General features: G+C 36.9%; 1 protein-coding gene across 2 annotated transcripts in view; it reads left to right on the top strand.

The window, feature by feature from the left end:
- LOC145662607 (phospholipid-transporting ATPase ABCA1-like) overlaps positions 1 to 20975 on the top strand; it is a 1231974-nt gene that overhangs the window by 326779 nt on the left and 884220 nt on the right. For both annotated transcript variants that reach the window (XM_081728328.1, XM_081728326.1), the window contains 2 exons: positions 10795 to 10992; positions 18420 to 18524. In XM_081728328.1, the coding sequence (XP_081584454.1) occupies positions 10795 to 10992; positions 18420 to 18524 (303 nt within the window). The remainder of the gene's footprint in view (positions 1 to 10794; positions 10993 to 18419; positions 18525 to 20975) is intronic.

The following is a 20975-nucleotide window of genomic DNA, read 5'->3' as shown; positions in this document are numbered from 1 at the left end:
ATATGGTCTATATATATATATATATATATATTCTGTGCTTTATAGCACAGAAGATGATAGAGTAATAGTTGAAACTTTGACTATTTAAAAAAAAAAGTAGTGAAATAATTTAATTCCAGAGTTGGTTTGTAAATGCATTCTCTCAGGGTTATTCTTTTATGTGGATAAGTTAGATACTGTTTCTTTCTTCTCTTTTCTTTTATCTTCTTCTTCTTCTTTCTTTTCCTTTCTTTCTTTCCTAGTCTAATGGCCATACTCATGTCATCTCATTCTAAAGACATTTCCTCTGGAATGTTTTTTCCTTTTTCTTCGGTGAAGTGGCCGCCTTATTAAACACATGGTTAATATTTGCAATGGTTTCTACTGAAATCGTTGCTATGGAGATGACATGAGGGATGGGGTTAGATCCTTCGTCCCTTCTGGGAAAAAGATAATGTGGGAGTATTCCCATTTCAATTGCACACCTCCATGCCGTTGACCATCTAGTGGTTCATCCGCCTTTTAGGACAGTTTCCTTTCCTAAGAAGAAGGTGCCCTGACCTCCACCCGCTCATCCGCCCTCCGAGAAGGCGGTTGGCACTTGGTAGAAGCTGACTCCTTATCCCGGAAGTCGGTCAGTCCCCACCTACGTTAGCCGCCAAAGAAGTTGCCCGCTTTCTCCCGCGAGGAGTTGTAGGTTGGGATTTTCCCTTCCTTTAGGATGAGAACCAAAGGCTTTCCTCAAACCTCTCCAGTACTTTTGGAAAGCCCTAGATACGAAATTGTTACTACTGAAACCTCGTGCATTCTAAATTTGTTTAAATTACGTATTTAGGTAGATGTCAAAATGAATTTCTTGTTGGAAAATAAATTATAAACAGTGGCCGATACAGGAGAATAGTTTGAGAGGGTTTTCACTCACAAAGGCTTCGGTTGTTTAGAAATCACTAGACTTTTCGGGGACTTGAAACTTTTATGCATAGGAATGACTAAAATTAGATTTTTTGAAAAGAAATCACGCAATTTGTGTGGGCTTCTGCCTGAAAGTCCCAAACCACGTAAATCTTTCACTGTTTACGGTTGGGATGATATTCTTGCACAAAAGAAATAACCAAGGCAAATCAGTTCACGGGAACTTTTTTTCTGTTCCTGAGTAATCATTTTTGTGGGACATATGCTAAACTATTAGAATGAGGTTCCTTTGCCGGTACCAGAAAGTACATAATTTTCTTCACATATATTGGTAATTCACACTAAGTATCAATATCTGTACCCTCATTCTAATGTCAACATTTGTAGACTGCATGGAGTTTTCTGTAGAAAGTGAAATGTATGAATACTGAAGGGAAAACATTACACAGAAACGTTATGTTCATATGTTGAACATACTTTTTTGCACCAAAGTTTATATTTCAATAACTATGGTCATACTGAATGTTTACTAATGAATTTGCACTGATGTTTTCCTTATATATCTAGATATTATATGTTTAAAGTACAGCATTCTAAATTATTACGTTTATAAGTTACATGCTATTTTCTTTAAAATTCCTTAAATCTCATGCAAAGTAACCCCGGCTTACAGTATCTTCTCGATATTATATAACTAAAATTGCCTCAATTCTCTGACCTAGTTCACACAGCGAAATACATAGCAACTTCTAATCTTAGGTATACACCAGCATTCTCGAACCCTTTCCTTCTAATTCTAACTATCACTAGCAACACTGACTCTCGGCCCTTATTAGCTGTCACTTGTGTCGTAAGATACAGTGTCTCACATTAGTATTCCGACCTTTCGAATTCTTTTAAAAAATACGGGATGTTAAATACATAACACATACATTATGTGTAATAAAACTAAAATACATACTTATGAGACTTATAATTAAATGATTATAAACTATATAATAAAAATAACGTACTAAATTAAATTTGTATACATCATTGTGTGTTTACCTCATAATTCATACTCGGAATCATGAAACAAACTACTATAAAATGTCCTCGATAGCTATTTTCTCCTTTTAAGTTAACACAGTTATATTTAATAGCAAACATACGACACTTCCTTTAAACGTTTTGACGCGATACAATGTTGTTGGTATAGTGTGGAGAAGTGTCTTCCTGCGCTGTGTGTAATGCTTCTTTTCAATCCTCCTTACACCGTAACTTGTACATGTTGACCATGTGTTGCAGTTCGTTCCAAAGATCCTTAATGGGGTTAAGAGCCTGCCTTACTAAAAATAATATGAAATTTACTGTTTTCTTTTGCTTGGTTATTCATCATTGAAAGGAGATAATGAAATGCAAGTTACCACAATCATAGATAATGCTATTCTACAACAGAAAATTTGATCCTGAAGAATGTTCAGTGTTGCAATCCATAGAAATTATAGTGTTGTTAGAAAAACAATTTCCCTAAAATCTAAGTTAAGACAAAGAGTAGAGGAATGAACTCAACTGCATTTGATTACGTATTATGTTGATTTGGTTTCTTGTGAACTACTTTTTAATTAACATTATTATTTAGTTTTAATAACTGTATGTTAAAACTATTTTATTTATTACAAACTAAATACAACTATTATTTAAAAAGTAGTTCACAGGAAACCAAAACCATATGATACGTAACCAAATGCAGTTGAGTCTGTTCCTGTACTCGCTGCCTTAACTTAGATTTTAGGAAAATTGTTTTTCTGGCAACACTGTAATTTCTATGGATGGCAACACTGAACATTCTTCAGGTTCATATTTTCTGTTGTAGAATAGCATTATCTATGACTGTGGTGACTTGCGTTTCATTATCTCCTTTCGCTAATGAATAAACAAGCAAAACAAAAATGGTAAATTTCGTATTATTTTTAGTAAGGCAGGCTCTTAAGTAGGTATTTTGGGATGGAGTTCCATGCACTTTTGGACAATTGTAAAAAGTAATCATTCCCTTACAACATACCCTTTATGTTTAGAACCAACATCTTGAAGAAATTTGAAGTCCTCCTGATTCCAATTTACCTCATTTTGGTTAAGATTTGTTCTAAGAACGTGATGATATTTTTTGTCATAAACGCGTCAAAAATGTTTCCTCCAATTGTTGCAAATATGATAGGAATTGTTAGAGAACAAATGACAACCAAATAATATCAAGATCACCATTCAAAGGACCTCCTGACACAAGGAGCTTAAAATTGAGGTGTCGAATTTTTGCGAAATTCTGGCGCTATCAGGAAGGTATAGGGATGACACATCATGAAAAAATAAAGTTTCCAAAATAATGTAATTATCATTGCAGGCGGGGGCAAAATACTAAAATATTTTAAAATGAAGTATACGGGAGACTACATCTGACAAATGGATTTTTTTAGGTACCTTGGGTTGAGCCTAGGGAGTTGGATTTTAAACAGCGTGTAAAGTATAAACAGCGACAAAAAATAGTTAAAATCCACGTTGAAGACTTTTATAGTTTTCGACTGCTGTGCTGGACAAAGAGTTTGAAATGGAGCATTGTTATCATTGGAGATGCGTAGCAGTTGACATCAATTAAAATTATTATTTTCTTCAGATTCTGGTTGTACACATAAGATATGATTAATTGACAGCAAACCAAGTGAAGAAACGGGAACATTTCATACTCCGTATGACATACGGATGGAACAAAATTACACTGACTCCAACGAACTAAAATTATTTTGTTTGAGGTCTTGTCCGACTAATCGAACTCAAACCAAATAAAAAAGGAAAACATTGTATAACCCTTATAACTCATGGATGAAACAAAATGTCACTGACTGCAAAGATGTGGAACACTTCACACCAACTCGGTGCTGTCAAACTCGTACACTATGTGATCAAAAGTATCCGGACACCCCCAAAACATACTTTTTAAATAATAGGTGCATTATGCTGCCACCTACTGCCAGATACTCATTATCAGCGACCTCAGTAGTCATTAGACATCGTGAGAAAGCAGAATGGGGCGCTCCGTGTAACTCACGGACTTCGAACATGATCAGGTGATTGGGTGACACTTGTGTCAGGAGTCTGTACGCGAGATTTCCACACTCCTAAACATCCCTAGGTCCACTGTGTCTGATGTGATAGTGAAGTGGAAACGTGAATGAACACGTAAAATACAAAAGCGTACAGGCCGACCTCGTCTGTTGACTGACAGAGACCGCCGACAGTTGAAGAGGGTCGTAAAGTGTAATAAGCAGACATCTATCCAGACCATCGCACAGGAATTCCAAACTGCATCGGGATCCACTCCAAGTACTGTGACAGTTAGGTGTGAGGGGAGAAAACTTAGATTTCATGGTCGAGCGGCTGCTCATAAGCCACACGTCACGCAGGTAAATGCCAAACGACGCCTCGCTTGGTGTAAGGAGCGTAAACATTGGACGATTAACAGTGGAAAAACGTTGTGACGAATCACGGAACACACTGTGGCGATCCGATGGCAGGGTGTGGGTATGGCGAACGTCATCTGTCAGCGTATGTAATGCCAACAGTAAAATTCGGAGGTGGTGTTAGGGTGTGGTCGTGTTTTTGTTGGAGGGGGCTCGCACCCCTTGTTGTTTTGCGTGGCACCCTCACAGCGCAGGCCTACATTGATGTTTTAAGCACTGTCTTGCTTCTCACTGTTAAAGAGCAATTCGGGAATGGCGATTGCATCTTTCAACACGATCGAGCACCTGTTCATACTGCACGGCCTGTGACGGAGTGGTTACATGACCATAACATCCCTGTAATGGACTGTCCCGCAGAGAGTCCTGACTTGAACCCTATAGAACACCTTTGGGATGTTTTATAACGCCGACTTCGTGCCAGGCCTCACCGATCTACATAGATACCTCTCCTCAGTTCAGCAAGAAACCAGCAAGAAAGCTGCCATTCCCCAAGAAACCTTCCAGCACCTGATTGAAAGTATGCCTGCGAGAGTGGAAGATATCATCAAGGCTAAGGGTTTGTCAACACCATATTAAATTCCAGCAGTACCGATGGAGGGCGCCACGAACTTGAGAGATATTTTCAACTAGGTGTCCGGATACTTTTAATCACATAGTGCAAGTCTTTGGGGTCAGCGAAAATATTATTTAAGTTGGCAACAGGAAAAGTAAATGGGGCGTTCCTGCCTACTGCCAATTACCATAAAACAGAGGCTATATGGGAACAACAACCAAGAACCCTTGCTGCATTTGGGCACTTACAATGCTAACCAATAATGACTTTCGACCCAAGCTGGGTGTTATCAAATTCTTCAAAAAGAAAGTAACGTAAGGATTACACACGTCGGAACTTTATTTTAAACCTCAAAATATTTGGAGCAACTGTATTAGAAAATAAGGTAAAGCTGCCATCACTTTTCATTTGTTCAGCCGCGTAGGCCTGAGCATTCTTGATTTGATAGATACAGATGGTGATCAGAAAAATGGAAACACCTGAACGAAATTGCAACTTACCAGATTAATATGGTGTCGGGCCACCTTTCGCCTTCAGAACAGCCTTGATGCGACGTGGGATGGAGGCATAGAGGTCGTGAATGGTAGCAAGTGGTTCCATTCCTCGTGCAGGGCATCGGCCAGTTCTGTGAGAGAGGATGGAGGTGGAAATCGTCGCCGGAGTCGTGTTTCCAAGACGGACCACAGATGTTCAATTATGTTGAGATCTGGAGATTGGGCGGGCCAGGGGAGGTGTTGAACTTCATCCCGATGTTCCTCAAACCACGCTGCAACAACGCCAGCTGTGTGAATGGGTGCACTATCATCCTTGAAGATGGCTTCATTGTCCGGGAACAACATCCGGTCCATAGGATGCAAGTGGTCTCCTAAAATTGCTACATAATCGTTGGCAGTGATTCGTCCGCTAAGTGTGACCACAGGACCCAATGAAAACTATGATATGGCGGCCCACAGCATCACCGAGCCGCCGTCATGTTTCACAGTTGGGCGGAGACACTGCAGATCATAAGCTTCTTTGGGCGTTCTCCACACATAAACACGGCCCGTGGTTGGGAATAGGGTGAAGGGTGACTCATCCGACCATATCACACGTTACCAGTCCGCAACGGTCCAAGTTGCATGGTCGCGGCACCATTTGCGGCATGCGAAAGCCTTATGATCCCTGATGAGCGGTTTGGCCCGTGCAACACGAACCCGTAAGTTCATGTCATGTAATTCGCGGCGGACTGTGATTGTCGAAACAGGGTGGGGGAAGTGCTGATTTAGTGCCTCCGTCACTTGCTCCGCAGTGGCACGACGGTTCTGCGTGACAATGCGCTTTAATACCCGGCGTGACCTGTCACTCATGATTTTTTTCCGCCCACTGTTCCACTTCCCCGATGTGGTTTTCCCGTGTGTTGTGTAGGCCGTCAGCACCTTCGACACTGTCCTACGCGACACACCTAACACAGTAGCCACTGCCGTCACACTCATTCCACATAACCGCGCACCAACAATTTTCCCTCTTTGAAAATCTGAGAGGTCTCCCATTTTACACTACCTCCGTCTGCTGCAGCCACTGGACACTGCTGTTCCACTGCGCCTGACGTAGTATGGAGACCGACCTAACACACCACCACCAGCGGCCTTGCGCTGCGGGCGCCACGGCACCACTGCCAACTCATACATCTGACGTGTTGCCAACTACAGGTTTTTCCATTTTTCTGATCACCATCTGTATCTAATGTTATTTCATATAAACCATCTGCAGTTAGATGAGGTAATTCAGTGAATGAAGTAGCTTGACATGGCGTCTAAAGCTGCGATGTCCACCTAGTAATGTCTTCCTAATCGGTAAGCTTTCGTCCAGATTATCACGTGATAGCATAATAGCAACTTCTTGCGTTTCATCGGAATCTTTAGTGAGGGGCGTGACGAACTGGTTTTCCATGGCGCAAGCAGTCAGAAGATATGCACGAATATCTATCAACGCTGCTGTGGAGACTCTATGTCTGAACATTTTGAACTTCATTTTGATGTGCCTATTTTTGCCTCTACTGGCCATCTGCCTTTGGTAACTAGATTTGAAAAGTTTGCATCTGTTGCTTCATGTTGTTTTGAAGCCTTTTGAAAAGGAGCAGGCAGGTTGGCAAGTATTGCAGGGAGCAATACAGGTATGGAATCCCGAAATCCTCGATCGAACAGGAAGCAGTCACCAGGCTCTATGAAATCGTGTTATTAGCAGCATCTGTGAACAACTAGTTGGTAATGTTGGCATCGTTATCTGCACCAAGAAATGGGCCTATAACATCGACAATAAACCCAGACGGTGTGAAAACCACCATAGTTTTCACAAGAGGGCAACATTTCTGTACACTGTATAAGCGCCTCTAAAGACTAATTAGTTGACTTTTCAGTATATACGTATGTAAGTAGCATCCATAACTAACTCAAGTTTATTTGCTGGAATTCCATATAACTGTCTACTCCACTCCCGAACTTTGGTGAGAACGAGATCGCTATCTCTTTTTAATACCTAGAACAATGGGAATAAACCTTTATACCAAGAGCTCGCCAACAGATTACTGTGCTCAACATACTCCACTTTCGTATTTGTATTTGAATAGTGCAGCTAGAAAACTGCTTGGCAAATCATGTCACACTTTCATGGGAAGCATTGCCAATCTGTTATCGACATTCCTGTTGGCACTTGGTCTCAAATGGGAACAGAACTGACGTAGATGCATAAACTGTTCAGTTTTTACACCAGTGAAAGCAAATATGTCATTGTCCGAAACACAGACTACATCAATAGAGCGTATGAACAGCGGTCAGTTTGTACACTACAACTGATCATATCCGCTTCAGCCGAAAGGGTTTTGTCACAAGAACCACTAGCCACTGGAACTTTCTTAAGCAAGTTTCTTACTTTGCACCAACGATTTGTACAGAGATAACTAACCCGATGCAAAACAGAAATATTTCTCAAGCGAACCAGGCAAGTTACTTACAGCCTGTAACTCCATTTGACCTGCAATGGCTCGTCTCCGATTGCCTCGAAACCATTTTCCACATCCTCCACACCCTGAACACTCGCAGTTCTCACAGCAAGTGTTAGAAACAATTATACAATAATAATCAGCAATATAATATCGTCGGTAACTAACGATCATATAACATCATGTCGCTCCTACATGGTCACTCTCAGATTGAAATAAATTAGATGCACAGTCCTGTAGACATATACTATGAACATTCTGTAGCATTCTTCTACAAATGAGCGATAGCACAAGTACAATTCGCAGTAAGTAACGTAATCGAGTGATATACTGTCTATTGGTGTTTTCTTGCTCCAGTTAATAACGCGTGCACTATCCTTTCTTCTTACATTAGCTATACAGCTGCGATGCGATGTTGCTGATCTGATAGTATTTTGTCCGAAGGTAGGTCTTTCATCCGAAAGTTCTTTGCGAAAGATGAACTCACAGGAACATTTTCTGCGACATAATTTCCCATACGCCACACATAAACATTCTCGATATCTCACTTTTGTCCGGCACAGGAGTCGGAAACTAAAATTTTCCACCTTGGTTTTAACTATTATTTGCCGGCGTTTATGTCTTACACGCTGTTTAATATCAAGCTCCCTAGGCTGAATCCAAGGTACCTAAAAATCCATTTGTCACATGTAGTCTCCCGTATACTTCATTATAAAATATTTTAATATTTTGCCCACGTCTGTCATGGTAATTACTTTTTTTCGGAAAACGTATTTTTTCATGATGTGTCAGCCCTATACCTCCTTGATAGCTCAGACTTTCACAACAATTTGACACTTCAATTTTGAGCACCTTGTATTAAGGAGTCTTTCCTTTTTGTTACTAATAACAGCTAATGTTTTTCCTTCTTTTGGACAAACACTTCAACTTACTAAGGGGACGCCATCCTCCCGTATTCCCCTGATTTCCACTTGAGCTTAGTTTCAGACATTTTGGCCGTCGGCCGTATTTACCAGGATCCTTTTGACCGGAGCCCTTTTGCCATGGAGCCTCTTTAACCGGGGACCTTTTAGCGCGGAGCCGTTTTTACCCGGGCGCTTTTGACGCAGTGCCTTTTTGATCCAGGTCCTTTTGTCAAGGGGCTGTTTTACTCAGGCCTTTCTGTCCTCGTCCTTTTGTCAGAACCTTTCTGACATGGAATTGTCCAGAGGAGGGTATAAAACACCATGTAAGAATTCCATCAACATCAGTTTCCATTGGTCAAATCCACTCTCATAGCTTGCCTGAATCTCTGAGGGATCTAACGTAACCCAAGCCTCTTCTCTTGTCTGGAGCTCAAAGATATCCAACCACAACCACCTATCTTGCCTGGAGGCCTGTGGTTTCTTTTCCCGCTTGTCTTGCCTAGGGCTCTGCAGGAAAACTCCAGTCCCACTTTGCTTGCCTAGAGCACTGAGAATTCCTAAACTACTTCCACTTAGCTTACCTGGAGCTCTGTGGAAATCCTTCCTTTGATTGCCAGGACTTAGGAACACTTATTTTCCGAAAATACATAGAGAGCTTTGTATTAGTCCTAGAACCACACTTTTGTTGAGTTTGTGTTGTATTGTATATAACATAAATTTTATAATAAAAGAGTTATTGGAGGAAACCGGATTCCGTGTGTTAAAATTATTCGACTTATAACGTTATCTACGCAATTTGACATTTATATACATCGAAGTGAAAATCATTTACTTTACAGTACATTTTGTCTAGTTGTAAATTTGTATAAATTACCAACATTTTTGATAATTCTGATTTATATTTAAATATGGAAAGCTTAAACGGAATTTTAGGATATTAGAGAAACTTGATGTGTAATTCTCCTTTAGATCATAGTTTCTTCAAATTTTTGTGGAAAAATGTCACGCTGTATTGCAAGTAAGATTTCTTACGTTTATGATTTTGTGAGTTTAGATTGGTACTTTTCAGCCAAAACTGAAAATACAGGATACTTGGTTTCACTAGTTTCTATCGTTCTAGATGATTACGGTTCGCTGTTGAAAGAGAGAGTTAAATTTCATACCGTTGCGATTCTTTCAGTGAGCAGAAACCAGAAATTTCCTCCTTTTTCACAGATCCTATTCGAATATCGATATTCCAACTCGAATTTCGATTTAAAAAGAGGAAGCCAAAAATCGATTTTCTGTATGTAAACAGAAACTGAGTATTGATTTTGAAATCAGAAACCGAAACCAAGTAACGGTATTTATACAGAAAATCGATTTTGAAAACCAAAATCGATAACTGATTTTGATAACAAAATACCGAATTTCGGTTTTTAAAACAGAAAATAGATTTTTTAGAGTTTTATCTTTTGAAAAAATACATTTACATTTTTCGAAAAATCGATTAGGTAACAAATTGGTATTAGTTTGGGAATGTAAATCCATGCTTGTAATCGGTTATTTTATTTCCTCCCCATAGAAACCGTGAAAATTTCGGTCTGCGTGTCTCCTTCCTTCCCACCTGACTTCTTCAACTCCTACCAAGTCCATCCTATATTTCTTTGACTCAGTCGTTACGGATTTTAATGCTACTGCCCTCTAAACAATTTTTATATTCCATATTCTAAATCTTACGTCCTTACGTAATCTAAACAGTCCTAAAAGTATTTTGTTTAGAAACTTTTATACGAAATAAGGTTACAAAGAAATTTTAGAAGAGAATTACCATTGAACTATGACATTTTCCGCACAATATTTTGAATAAAGTATTTTTGTTTTAGTTTGATATGTTATGAGTTTTTCTGTGACAAAGATGATTTTTTTTGTTAAAAGTTAATGTGTAAATTTTTCTACCCAGAAAATATTAATTCTTTTTTCTTGTGTTTGCAGCTATGGAGATGTTGATTTATTAAAATATTTGCCATATCTATCAGAAGATCCTAGTCTTAATCCGTTTCAAATTTTCAGTCAAAAAACTAAGGATGTTGAAAATGATTCTATTCATGATTTTTTCTGCGGGCCAAATATAGGTAACGCATTATCTCTAGGATCAACCACGAAAAAACACAGGAGACAAACTGTACGAAGGTAAGCGTTACACAAAACACAAAAAAGCATATTTTTCGGTGTAGAGTGACACAAAGAAGTTCTAACTCCAGACACACATTAGAGTAAATTTATAGGGAAGTACAAAGTAAACAATGAACAAGAAATATTATCTAAAATATATGAAGTTCTTGAAATACTTTATACTTTACTTTATGGAAATAAGGATCTAGAAAGTAATAATTTTAGGGCAATTGAATTATGCTATGAGAAATAGCAGATAAATAACACATATGACTTTGCAGTACTTTGCAATGTTTGGTGTTTGTCCAACTATTTAGTACTAATTGCTGACTTAATTAACCTTATAGGAATAACTTCTATTTTAAATACCCAAAATAGGAATGAAAGAAAAATAGTGCTCAGTTTATTATTTGAGAAGTTACCAGAGTTGAGATAACGAAACATCACACAAATATTTTGGAGAATGGAAAGTCAGTGAACGTTTATACTAAGTACAGTGTGGGCCTGTGGTAGGCAGTGCCACCACACCAATTACTACTCTTTGTAAAATCTTTGAGAACACTCAGATTTTCCGTGGCGTGACAGTAGGAAATATCAGAATATATTTGACACTTTGTTGATAACAGGAGTAACATGTAATCCAATCTCGGATTATTTTGTTTAGTACTAGAAATAGTTTTCTCAGATTTTTGCGCCTTCATATAAACTTCGGAAACAACCGCGTTTGTTACCTTCTATTCATATCACCTTTCTTTAGTGAATTATGAGAGTGCTGGGGTTACTGGCCACCCCTGTGAGGACGCGGCACTAGTCCTAAACAGCATAAGACCTAAACGGCACTGGACCTAAAAGTCCCTTTTGGCGCTACCATCGCGTCCGTGCCAAGAATACTGTCAATCTGTTAGTCAAAGTTTTATATACACTGTTTCATATTACAGAATCAGATTCTAGCTTAGTTCTTACAAGTAATTTGTATAAATACACATTCTATTGTTCTGAAATAATAAATAAATAAAGCCTATTGTTCTTTCTAGCTGTTTGCATGTTAGCATTTGTGTGGTGACAAAATATTAACAATCTCTCAAATGTGATTCCTATGTCTTTCATAATGACTGTTTTTTTCTATTCCCTCACCATTGACCTCGTATTAGTAACATAATGTTGTGTTTTAGTTATATACGTCATAAATATAGCTTTCGTTGTGCTGGTTTGAAGTAAATTATTTTTACACATATTTATCATACTCAATTCTTTCCGTAGCAATTAGTTGTAATACTCGTAATTAACTGCTCTTTACTCGTTGCCATTATTGACAATAGATTTAGTATGACTAACATAGCTGTTATCGTTGGAGTTAACTATTGTTATTGTTAGTGATAATAACAATATAATAATAATAATAATAATAATATATTTCAGGTATGCTGTATTTTTGAGGCCTGAGCCTTTACTGTACGTGAAGTTAAAATCAAAGGTTATGTCACAGACGGCAAATGATTTCTTAACAGCCAAAACAAACTCTTGGCCCCCTAAGTGTTGGTTAATCTGTATTTAATAACTAGCAGCGTTCACCCCGCTTCGCTGCGGTCACCCCGGAACGCAATAAACTTTGTTACTTAGATAATTTTTACCTTTTCGCTTTCAAGTGATATGATAAAAACCATAGAAGATTGCAGTAAATGTTAACATTATATCGCCTGTCATTTATGTTAACCCGCCCCGCTTCGCTGCGGTCACCCCGCAACGCAATAAACTTTATTACTTAGATAATTTTTACTTTTTCGCTTTCAAGTGATATGATAAAAACCATAGTAGATTGCAGTAAATGTTAACATTATATCGCCTGTCATTTATGTTAACCCGCCGAGTGACACGGTCATGCGGGTTGCATATAAATACGTTTATTTTTACCTATGATGAACTAACAAAGGATTTGTACGTTATGGACACTTGAATGGTCAATTATCTCAAGACACTGGTAATTAAAAATTAAAGTGATATGATAAAAACCATCTAGGGTCCAAATCCTAATAACCCCCCAAAAATGAAAGAAATTGGTTCAGCCGTATTAGCGTGATGAGGGAACAAAGGATTTGTGCGTTCTCTTTTATATATAAGATTACAGCAAATTAATAATGTTTATAATATAATGTGAAAGAAACACTTTAAAAAAATTAAACTACGTCAACATGTTAAAATAATTAAAATAATCTAATTCATCGTCCACTTTGCACTCCCATTAACTTAACTGGACGAACCCAGACCTAAAGGAAAAGTTTTCTGCCCAAATCTCATAAGCAGTGCGAAATTTTAATACTATAGAAATTGACCGTCGTTCCTTCTTGGAAATGTAATTTTCAAGAAATATATATTTTATTGCTTTTAGTTAAAAGTTGAAATACCGAGCTTCACGCATCCAGCTTATGCAAATCCTTCTTTACTTTATTAAATATCTTCTGAATAAGTAATGGGGAATTCGAACAATAAAGAAAGCTCACCCTTTGTTCTTTCTCTTTTATGTGTTGAATTTTCAGTTTTTCTGGTTTGTTTTACAGTGGAAAGTTTATATGCGAAATTTCATTTTGGTAGCTTCAGAGATTTACGAAATACACTACTCTTTAAAAAATCTTACCCCACCCTATTTACGATACGTATTTCCAAAAATTCTGTCTTATACTCTACTTTCATAAGAAAACGTTTTTTTATAATTATAATTTAACTACTCTACTTGTAGTAGTATCCACAGAAAATAATTTATCTTAACTCTTCTATATAAGAGTACAGAAGATAAACACAGTCAAACTCATTGAATTTCATGAACAGTTTCCGATTGCTTTTGATTTAGCTTATTCGTACATTTCCCACAAGCTGTAGTTTTAAATTCACGCACTGTCAAGATCGAGGTTTCAAAAAGGTAACAAACTGAAAATATAATAATAATATATGTATTTATGTACGTGTGTAATACGTATATATTTATACCTATTGTCTTATTGAAGCTTTCGTAATTTGGAAATATACCTTCGATTTGGAATTAATATGTTAAAAAGCCTACTTCCCTAGTAAAGTTTGCAGGCTATACCCCTAAATGACTATGTGTTAGTTTCTTTAAACGTATTGTGTTGCATATCACATTAATAATTTAGCGTTATTTGTTGATTTTTTCTGGCTTATACATATCAACTATGTCAACACATACTGTTAAATATAGTAACTGTCTGCGTTCTTAATATGTATAGTCGGTATTTAGTGTTCACTTGGGAAAAATCTAGTGGGCTTCTGTCCTTTAAGCAAACTGGTGAGCTTTTGTTCTATCTTTCGAAAGTTAGACTGGGTTTTGTCCTACTCTTAATAAAATACACTCCCTAGAGTATATATATATTGTAATTCTGGGTGCTTGCTTGGCTTCAGAAAAGTTGGGTAAAATATGCTTTTTAAACATTCTTATTTTTTTTTTTAGGAATTTGTCATGGAATTCTCGTATTTCCATTTGTAAGAAACGAATTCCTTAATCAATTATTCGTAATTCTTAGAATGAAATAGATTATATAATGTAATTAATGTATAACTGCAGTCAGATAATAATAATAATTTTAGTAGCACAAATATAGCTGTTACCGTTGGAATTAGCTACGTTCGTAACATTATTGCCAACTAGTTAGTGCATCGTCGCAATTTCGTGTGCTGATGTCGAATTTCAGAACTAAAGGAGGTGAATAAAAAAGGCACAAAACCTAAACGGCACAAGACCTAAAAATCACTTCGCGGCACTAGTCCTAAACAGCATAAGTCCTAAATTGCACTAGTCCTAAACGGCACAAGACCTAAAATTTAGGTCCGGTGCCTATATTTTAAGGACTTATGCCGTTTAGGTCTTGTGCCGTTTAGGATTTCTCAATGTTACGCACCCCTGTTACCATTCGCGTTCGAATATTTCTTTAATATGATCATCGAACACTTTTATGTATAACTGCAATTATGAACGTATCTGATCTTTAGAAAATATGGTTCTTCTGAGTTAGAAGATTCTGAATGCAGTACTGGTGGCGTTTGTAGCAATGAACAGGATATTGTGAAAGTATAGGTTGAGCCAACGCGGGAATAGAGGTATCGAATTCAGAGACTGAATTAAGTTATCACTCAGAGGCTGAATGTCACAGAAAGGTAGAGATTGACATACTTAGTCCAAATATAGAAGAACAGCTATTCGTATTATTGTACATATACTTCGTGCTAAAAGAATATGCGTGTATAGTGTTTTGGTTATCAGCAACCTTCTTTCCGATGTTGTGTAATATATGTTACCAACGAAGGGTTAAAGCAAGAAGAAGGTGCAGATGCTCTCTTTTTCATCACCTGCAAGAACTTGAAAAGGAAGAAGTCTGGCGAAGAACACTACTCAACGAAGGAAACTGCTTTCTCAATAGATTAAATACATTTAATATATCGAAGTAACTTAGTACAGTTGTCATTGATGCTATCCAATATAATTCTTAAACTTTTCCCATGATTGTATTTTTAGTTCACTATTGTTCAAATGACTTTCAAAGAACAGTGAAAGGAAAAGTTTGATATTTCAAAATTCAATTCTGATTGATTAATGAATTCTTTATCTGTAAAAATCGCTATGTAATTCCCTCTTGGAAATTGTTTCCAAAGCACTGAAGTTGTCTACCGTTCACAAGTCCTCGTGTAAGTTCATGCATTAACAAATATGATAAGACATATAAATTCATAGTACACATACTTACGATTTCACCATTACAGGAAATTCATGATCTGACATCGAGTCGAGAATCAAAAAACTACTTCGCTTTCCGAAGTCGAGAGTAGTTGCTACGAAATACTTACTAGAAGTACATCATACTAGAACTAGGACTACTCAAGATTGATTTACTTTATTGGACTAGTATTCCACAGTCATCTATATTATATATCATAAGTCTAAGGTATGTACTCATTTTATATTTTTCAATGCCTACTCATGAGTCAGTGCTTGGGAAGTTTCAACAGATTCGAATAAACGCAAGATTACACATACTAAAAATTATTCCTCCAAAGTCTATTCTTTCACTTCACTATAGACAATGTTCTTGAATATTGGTGTACGAATTATCGATGTCTAGATTTCTAAGAAAAGTTGGTTATTGCTATGACTGCGTTACCTCTCGCGTACGTCCCGTTCTATGTTAATCATACATAACACATAGCGTAACAGCATGGTGGAGGCTTAAACTTCTGAAGATAAACTGAACAAAATTTAGTTTTTCTTTTATTCAATTGACACTGAACCATTTAGTGATGTAATTGATACGACATTACCATCATACGTTATCAATGTGGCTAAGAAGGATGTTAGACTATCTGGAGTTAGTCTGCTTGGACGAAGGAAAGAGAAAAGTAGAAAAAATTCATAGCATTTTTTCACCTACATGTGTAGACCCGTACAAGTCATTCACTGTAATTAATTAATTTGAATATGTCACAAGCAAGTTTTTGCCTATATCTTTTGTGAAGCCTCTTTTGTGAAACCACATCATGTGACACACGTGTTACCATGGCCATGTACACTGTTACATTTGCTCTTTGACAAATGCGACGATGATATACAGATTGAGATCAAAGTGTCTCTATTTTCGTTTCTGACACTGGTTAAATCATAAAATTATATATTAATGGTGAAGTTCTGCGAAGAGTTTACAGTCGTTTGCGGGCTACGTTTGTCGCTTTTTGTCTGCACGATTTGCTAATTTCAAATACCTGTAGGCTTTCATCAATTAACTAGTAATAAACATATGGTCTATGTGGTTTAAGATCTATGGTAAAGTTAGATCTATATGTAGAAATAATATAGAATGTGTTAAAAAAAACCACAGGACTATAGTGTTTCCAGAATAAAGATAAATGACTGGCAATTTATTCACTAATAAGTTATAAGAATCATCATCACCACTGTCATCTGCTTGCCCTTGCAGGCTTCAATTCATAAATTTACATCGTACAGTACATAGGCATCACAATAACATTTCAGCAGGCATAAGCACAACGGTAACCTAGTGAACATGAACAATTTTGACATTTATTACAAAATCAAGTGTTCTGGGATACACATTTGATAATGCATTCTTCTGCAGCACATGACAAAATTTACAGTTACTGTATTTATTGGACAAAATTAGGACGATTACTGTATTAATAAGGACGTCTGCTGGTGGTGTCTTAAGAGAAACGTATGGAAATAAGTTTAGAAAGAGAATGAAAGAAGAAATACAATGCAACGCCCGAAGAAAATCCTTTTGAGCAAAGAAATAGATAATAAACGCAGGCGATTATGAAACAATTGGAAAAGTGAAAATGTACGAGAGACGGAAGAAACTATTCCAAAACTTCTAATTTCCACCGCAGTGAAAATAATGTCCAACAGAATAATGCGATTCAATGAGTCGTTTTTCTTCGTTTCTACCAATAAGCTGGGATTGGGTGTATTGGACGCCAAAGAATGCTTATGTTCTGAACTATCTGCCTCCTATTAAATATTAGGATAACTTTGAGCTTTTAGGAGGCCGCAATTTTGTGATATTCTGTTAGTCTTATTAGTATTGTGAAGAATAAAATAATTATGTAGACATCTCAAGTGACAAAACCCAATGGTGCAGATGTTGTTTCGCAAAAATGATGCCATATTCCTAGATGACAATATTCCAGTACATGCAAATATACCTGTTTAGGCATGATTAGAGGAACATCAGAATGCAATTCAATACTTCTACTATCTCTTCGATCTCCCAATCTAAAATATTATTAAACATTTATGGTTAGTGCTAAAACAGAGAGATCGTTGCAGAGGTCCTCCTATTGCCGCTAATCAACTAAATGTTGTTTCACAAAAATGACCCAATATTTCTAGGTGACAATACTCAATATATGCATATTCCTGTTTAAGCATGATTTGAGTAATTTCAGTATGTAATTCAACATCTCTCTCTTCGATCTCCCAATGTTTGATCGATTTCTCTTCGATCCAACATTATTAAACATTTATGGTTTGTGTTAGAACAGACTAATCATTGCAGAAATTCTCCTGCGTTGCTGCTAAACAACTGAATGCTGCGGTGCATGAAAAAAGATCCACTATTACTTTGGAAACAATTTATGCGCTTAAGTGACTCAATTCTACGATAAATACAAGTTGTTCTAAGAGATAAAGGTGGTCTAACATTGTATTAATCAGGCAATTCGAACTTTATTTATTCTTTATTTTGACAACTATCTGCATATTAAAATTATACGAGAATCTGTGTCTTTAAGGCGCGTTAACAAACTAATTTAATGGGAAGGTATTAATATCAAAGTTTGGTTTGAGATAAGTGACTGCATAATTTTATATATTCTATACATACGATTGATGTGTAGCACTGTCTGTTCGAACATGTATTATTTTTCAGATATTCAGAAGACTATTTGACCGACTTTTGTAGAAAACTTGAATCTAAACTTGAATCTCAAAGAGCAACAAAGGCATTGTGGAGAAGATTGAGAGGTACTTTAAGGTAAGCATTCTAGTTTCCTTCACTTTTTACACTTACCAACCTTGATGACAAATTGAATGGGCCTTAATGTCTGTGCTCAAATATATTCCTTATACTGAGAGCTCAAAAAGAATATTTTATTGAATGAAGATGGCTGCAATTAACTGATATTTTGAACTAGTTGTCACACTGATATTTTGGAACAACAGTGATATTTTGAAGTAGTAGTCCGGAGGCTTAAGTCAACTTTTTATGAGAATTGTGCATTTTATATGTAAAAGCATGAAACTTGTTGTATGTGTTACTTACGCAGAAATTATTAATTTTGAGCGTTGTAGGAATCGGCGGATTGCCCTTTGAACCGGCATATTGGAAAATGGCGGCCAAAATAGGTTTTTAGCCTATAAGGTTTTAACGGATAGTCCGATTTTAATTTTTCTTTTTTGTTTCAAAGCTCCTTTTAAAGCAAAGCTTTTTGCCATAACAAAGATTTCTCTAAAATTTAAGGTTTCAGCACAATTCTTAAATGTCAATAGAGTTTTTGATGAAAATTGATTTCTAGATTTTATTACTTTTATATGGTGCACTAAATCATTTTTGATCTCTGAATAAAAGAAAAGGATAATTTCATGGTCTTAGCATTGATACCTGCTAAGCTATAATTTGAACTACGGTTTCCTCAGAAATCGTTTCTCAAAATAAGAATGTTAAAGAAATTAAAGGTGCTCAGCTGCGAGGCAAACGTTTTCTGAGGCAATCATGTAGTTTAGACAAAGAGTCAGAGGCAGTTATCCTCGCTCATGTTGCAAGCATATTGCGCAGAGATATTCTTAATCATAAACATCCGCCATTTGATGGATCATTTTCAGAAGGAAGTTCCTCGTATCTTGGTGAGTTTCCTGTCCATGTCCATGCATGAGTCCAGAATTCAGTGATGAGGCAGCCTACGTATCAAGTCAAATGTTACTCTAGCACAGTTGATTAGTTACTACACTTGCAAAGACCGATGTCGTACATTTATGGAAAGCAGGCATTCTCGAGCTCAAGAGACATCAATCCCATTATTTTTAGGTAGCTATATTCAATCAAAAATGCACTCGGAGGATTTGATTGATGTTTTGTTTAACTTGGGAATATCAGTGTCATATGGTCAAGTGTTAAATTTGTCAGTTGATTTAGGTAACTCTACCACTACTCATACTTGCCACATTGGAGCTGTAGTCCCTCCAAATTTGAAGATTGGTGTCTTTACAACTTCAACAGTTGACAATATAGACCACGTGTTGGCCACGTATAGACCATAACCACAATGCAACACGCTCAGAAGGTACATTTCATGGTACTAGGATTTCTCTTTTCAGCAATCTGAAAAGACTAACACTAGTTTAAATCAAACAATCAACTTCACCGTTTAGTCCAGCAAGAAAGTCATGAAACTGCCAACAAGCTATTCATCTTTCCCTCCCATTTCAGTCACTCAGTTAATTAGTTCTCTCACGAAAATCAAAACTTTTGATCATTCATCAAAACCACTAGCAGATGAAAATGTTCAAAGTGAGTATTTCTGGTGCAAGGATGTTTCGGAGGTTGTTGACAAAAATTGAACAAATGAAGAAACAAGCACCAATGGAAGCTGCCTGCGTTTCACAATTAGAAGGAAACCGGAAATCCAATATCACCAACTAGAACTGCACTTCTTCCTGTGTTTCAAGACGATTCTAAGTCAGTTGCTATGTTATAACATCCCATGGATGTAATTAGAAAAGCTACTGATATTACTAATCCTGGACAAACGCCAGTAATTATGTGCGATCAACCATTGTTCAAAATTATGAAGGAAATACAACGGACTTGACCTAATAACTATGGAGAGAATCATTTTGTTATTGTTCTTGATGGTTGCACATTAAGATAACACTACTGTAGTGGATAGGAAATTTGTCAGACAGCAGTGGGTGGACTTCCGCCCTGGAGGAGGCTAAAAGTGCATTCTCAGGAACAGTGAACTCTTTTTTGAATGTTGTCCACATAAAGAAGGCGTTACAGGCACATCATGTAACAGCATGCATACTGTACAAGCTTCCAGGAAGCATACAAGGGATTTTGTGAAGGAAAAGATCAGACTGCAGTTATCTCTGAAGAAGAATGGTGTTGTGGCAAGACTCGTTTTTCGAGTTAATAATTTTGTATATTTTCAATTTTATTTTTAATGTTTACGTTACATGAATCGTATATTAAGGTTAAGGTGATTGAATGTTATGTATGAGATATAATGCAAGCTGCACAATGTTATTATTCCAGAGTCAGCATAATGTTGTAAATAGAACATTAATAAAATGTCTTCGTCGAGAGTCTGGCAATGCAGGAAGGTAATGCAGACAATGCGTCTATTCTCGCATTAGCCAGATTCTGTGCATTGTACAAAGAGAATCTGTAAGATTTCACAAATTTCACGAAATCACGGATATGCGG

The sequence above is a fragment of the Thermobia domestica genome, chromosome 10 (genome assembly GCF_964235325.1).
Source record: "Thermobia domestica chromosome 10, izTheDome1.hap1.1, whole genome shotgun sequence".
In the NCBI taxonomy this organism is placed as follows: domain Eukaryota; kingdom Metazoa; phylum Arthropoda; class Insecta; order Zygentoma; family Lepismatidae; genus Thermobia; species Thermobia domestica.
This window is presented reverse-complemented; position numbering and strand designations above follow the sequence as displayed.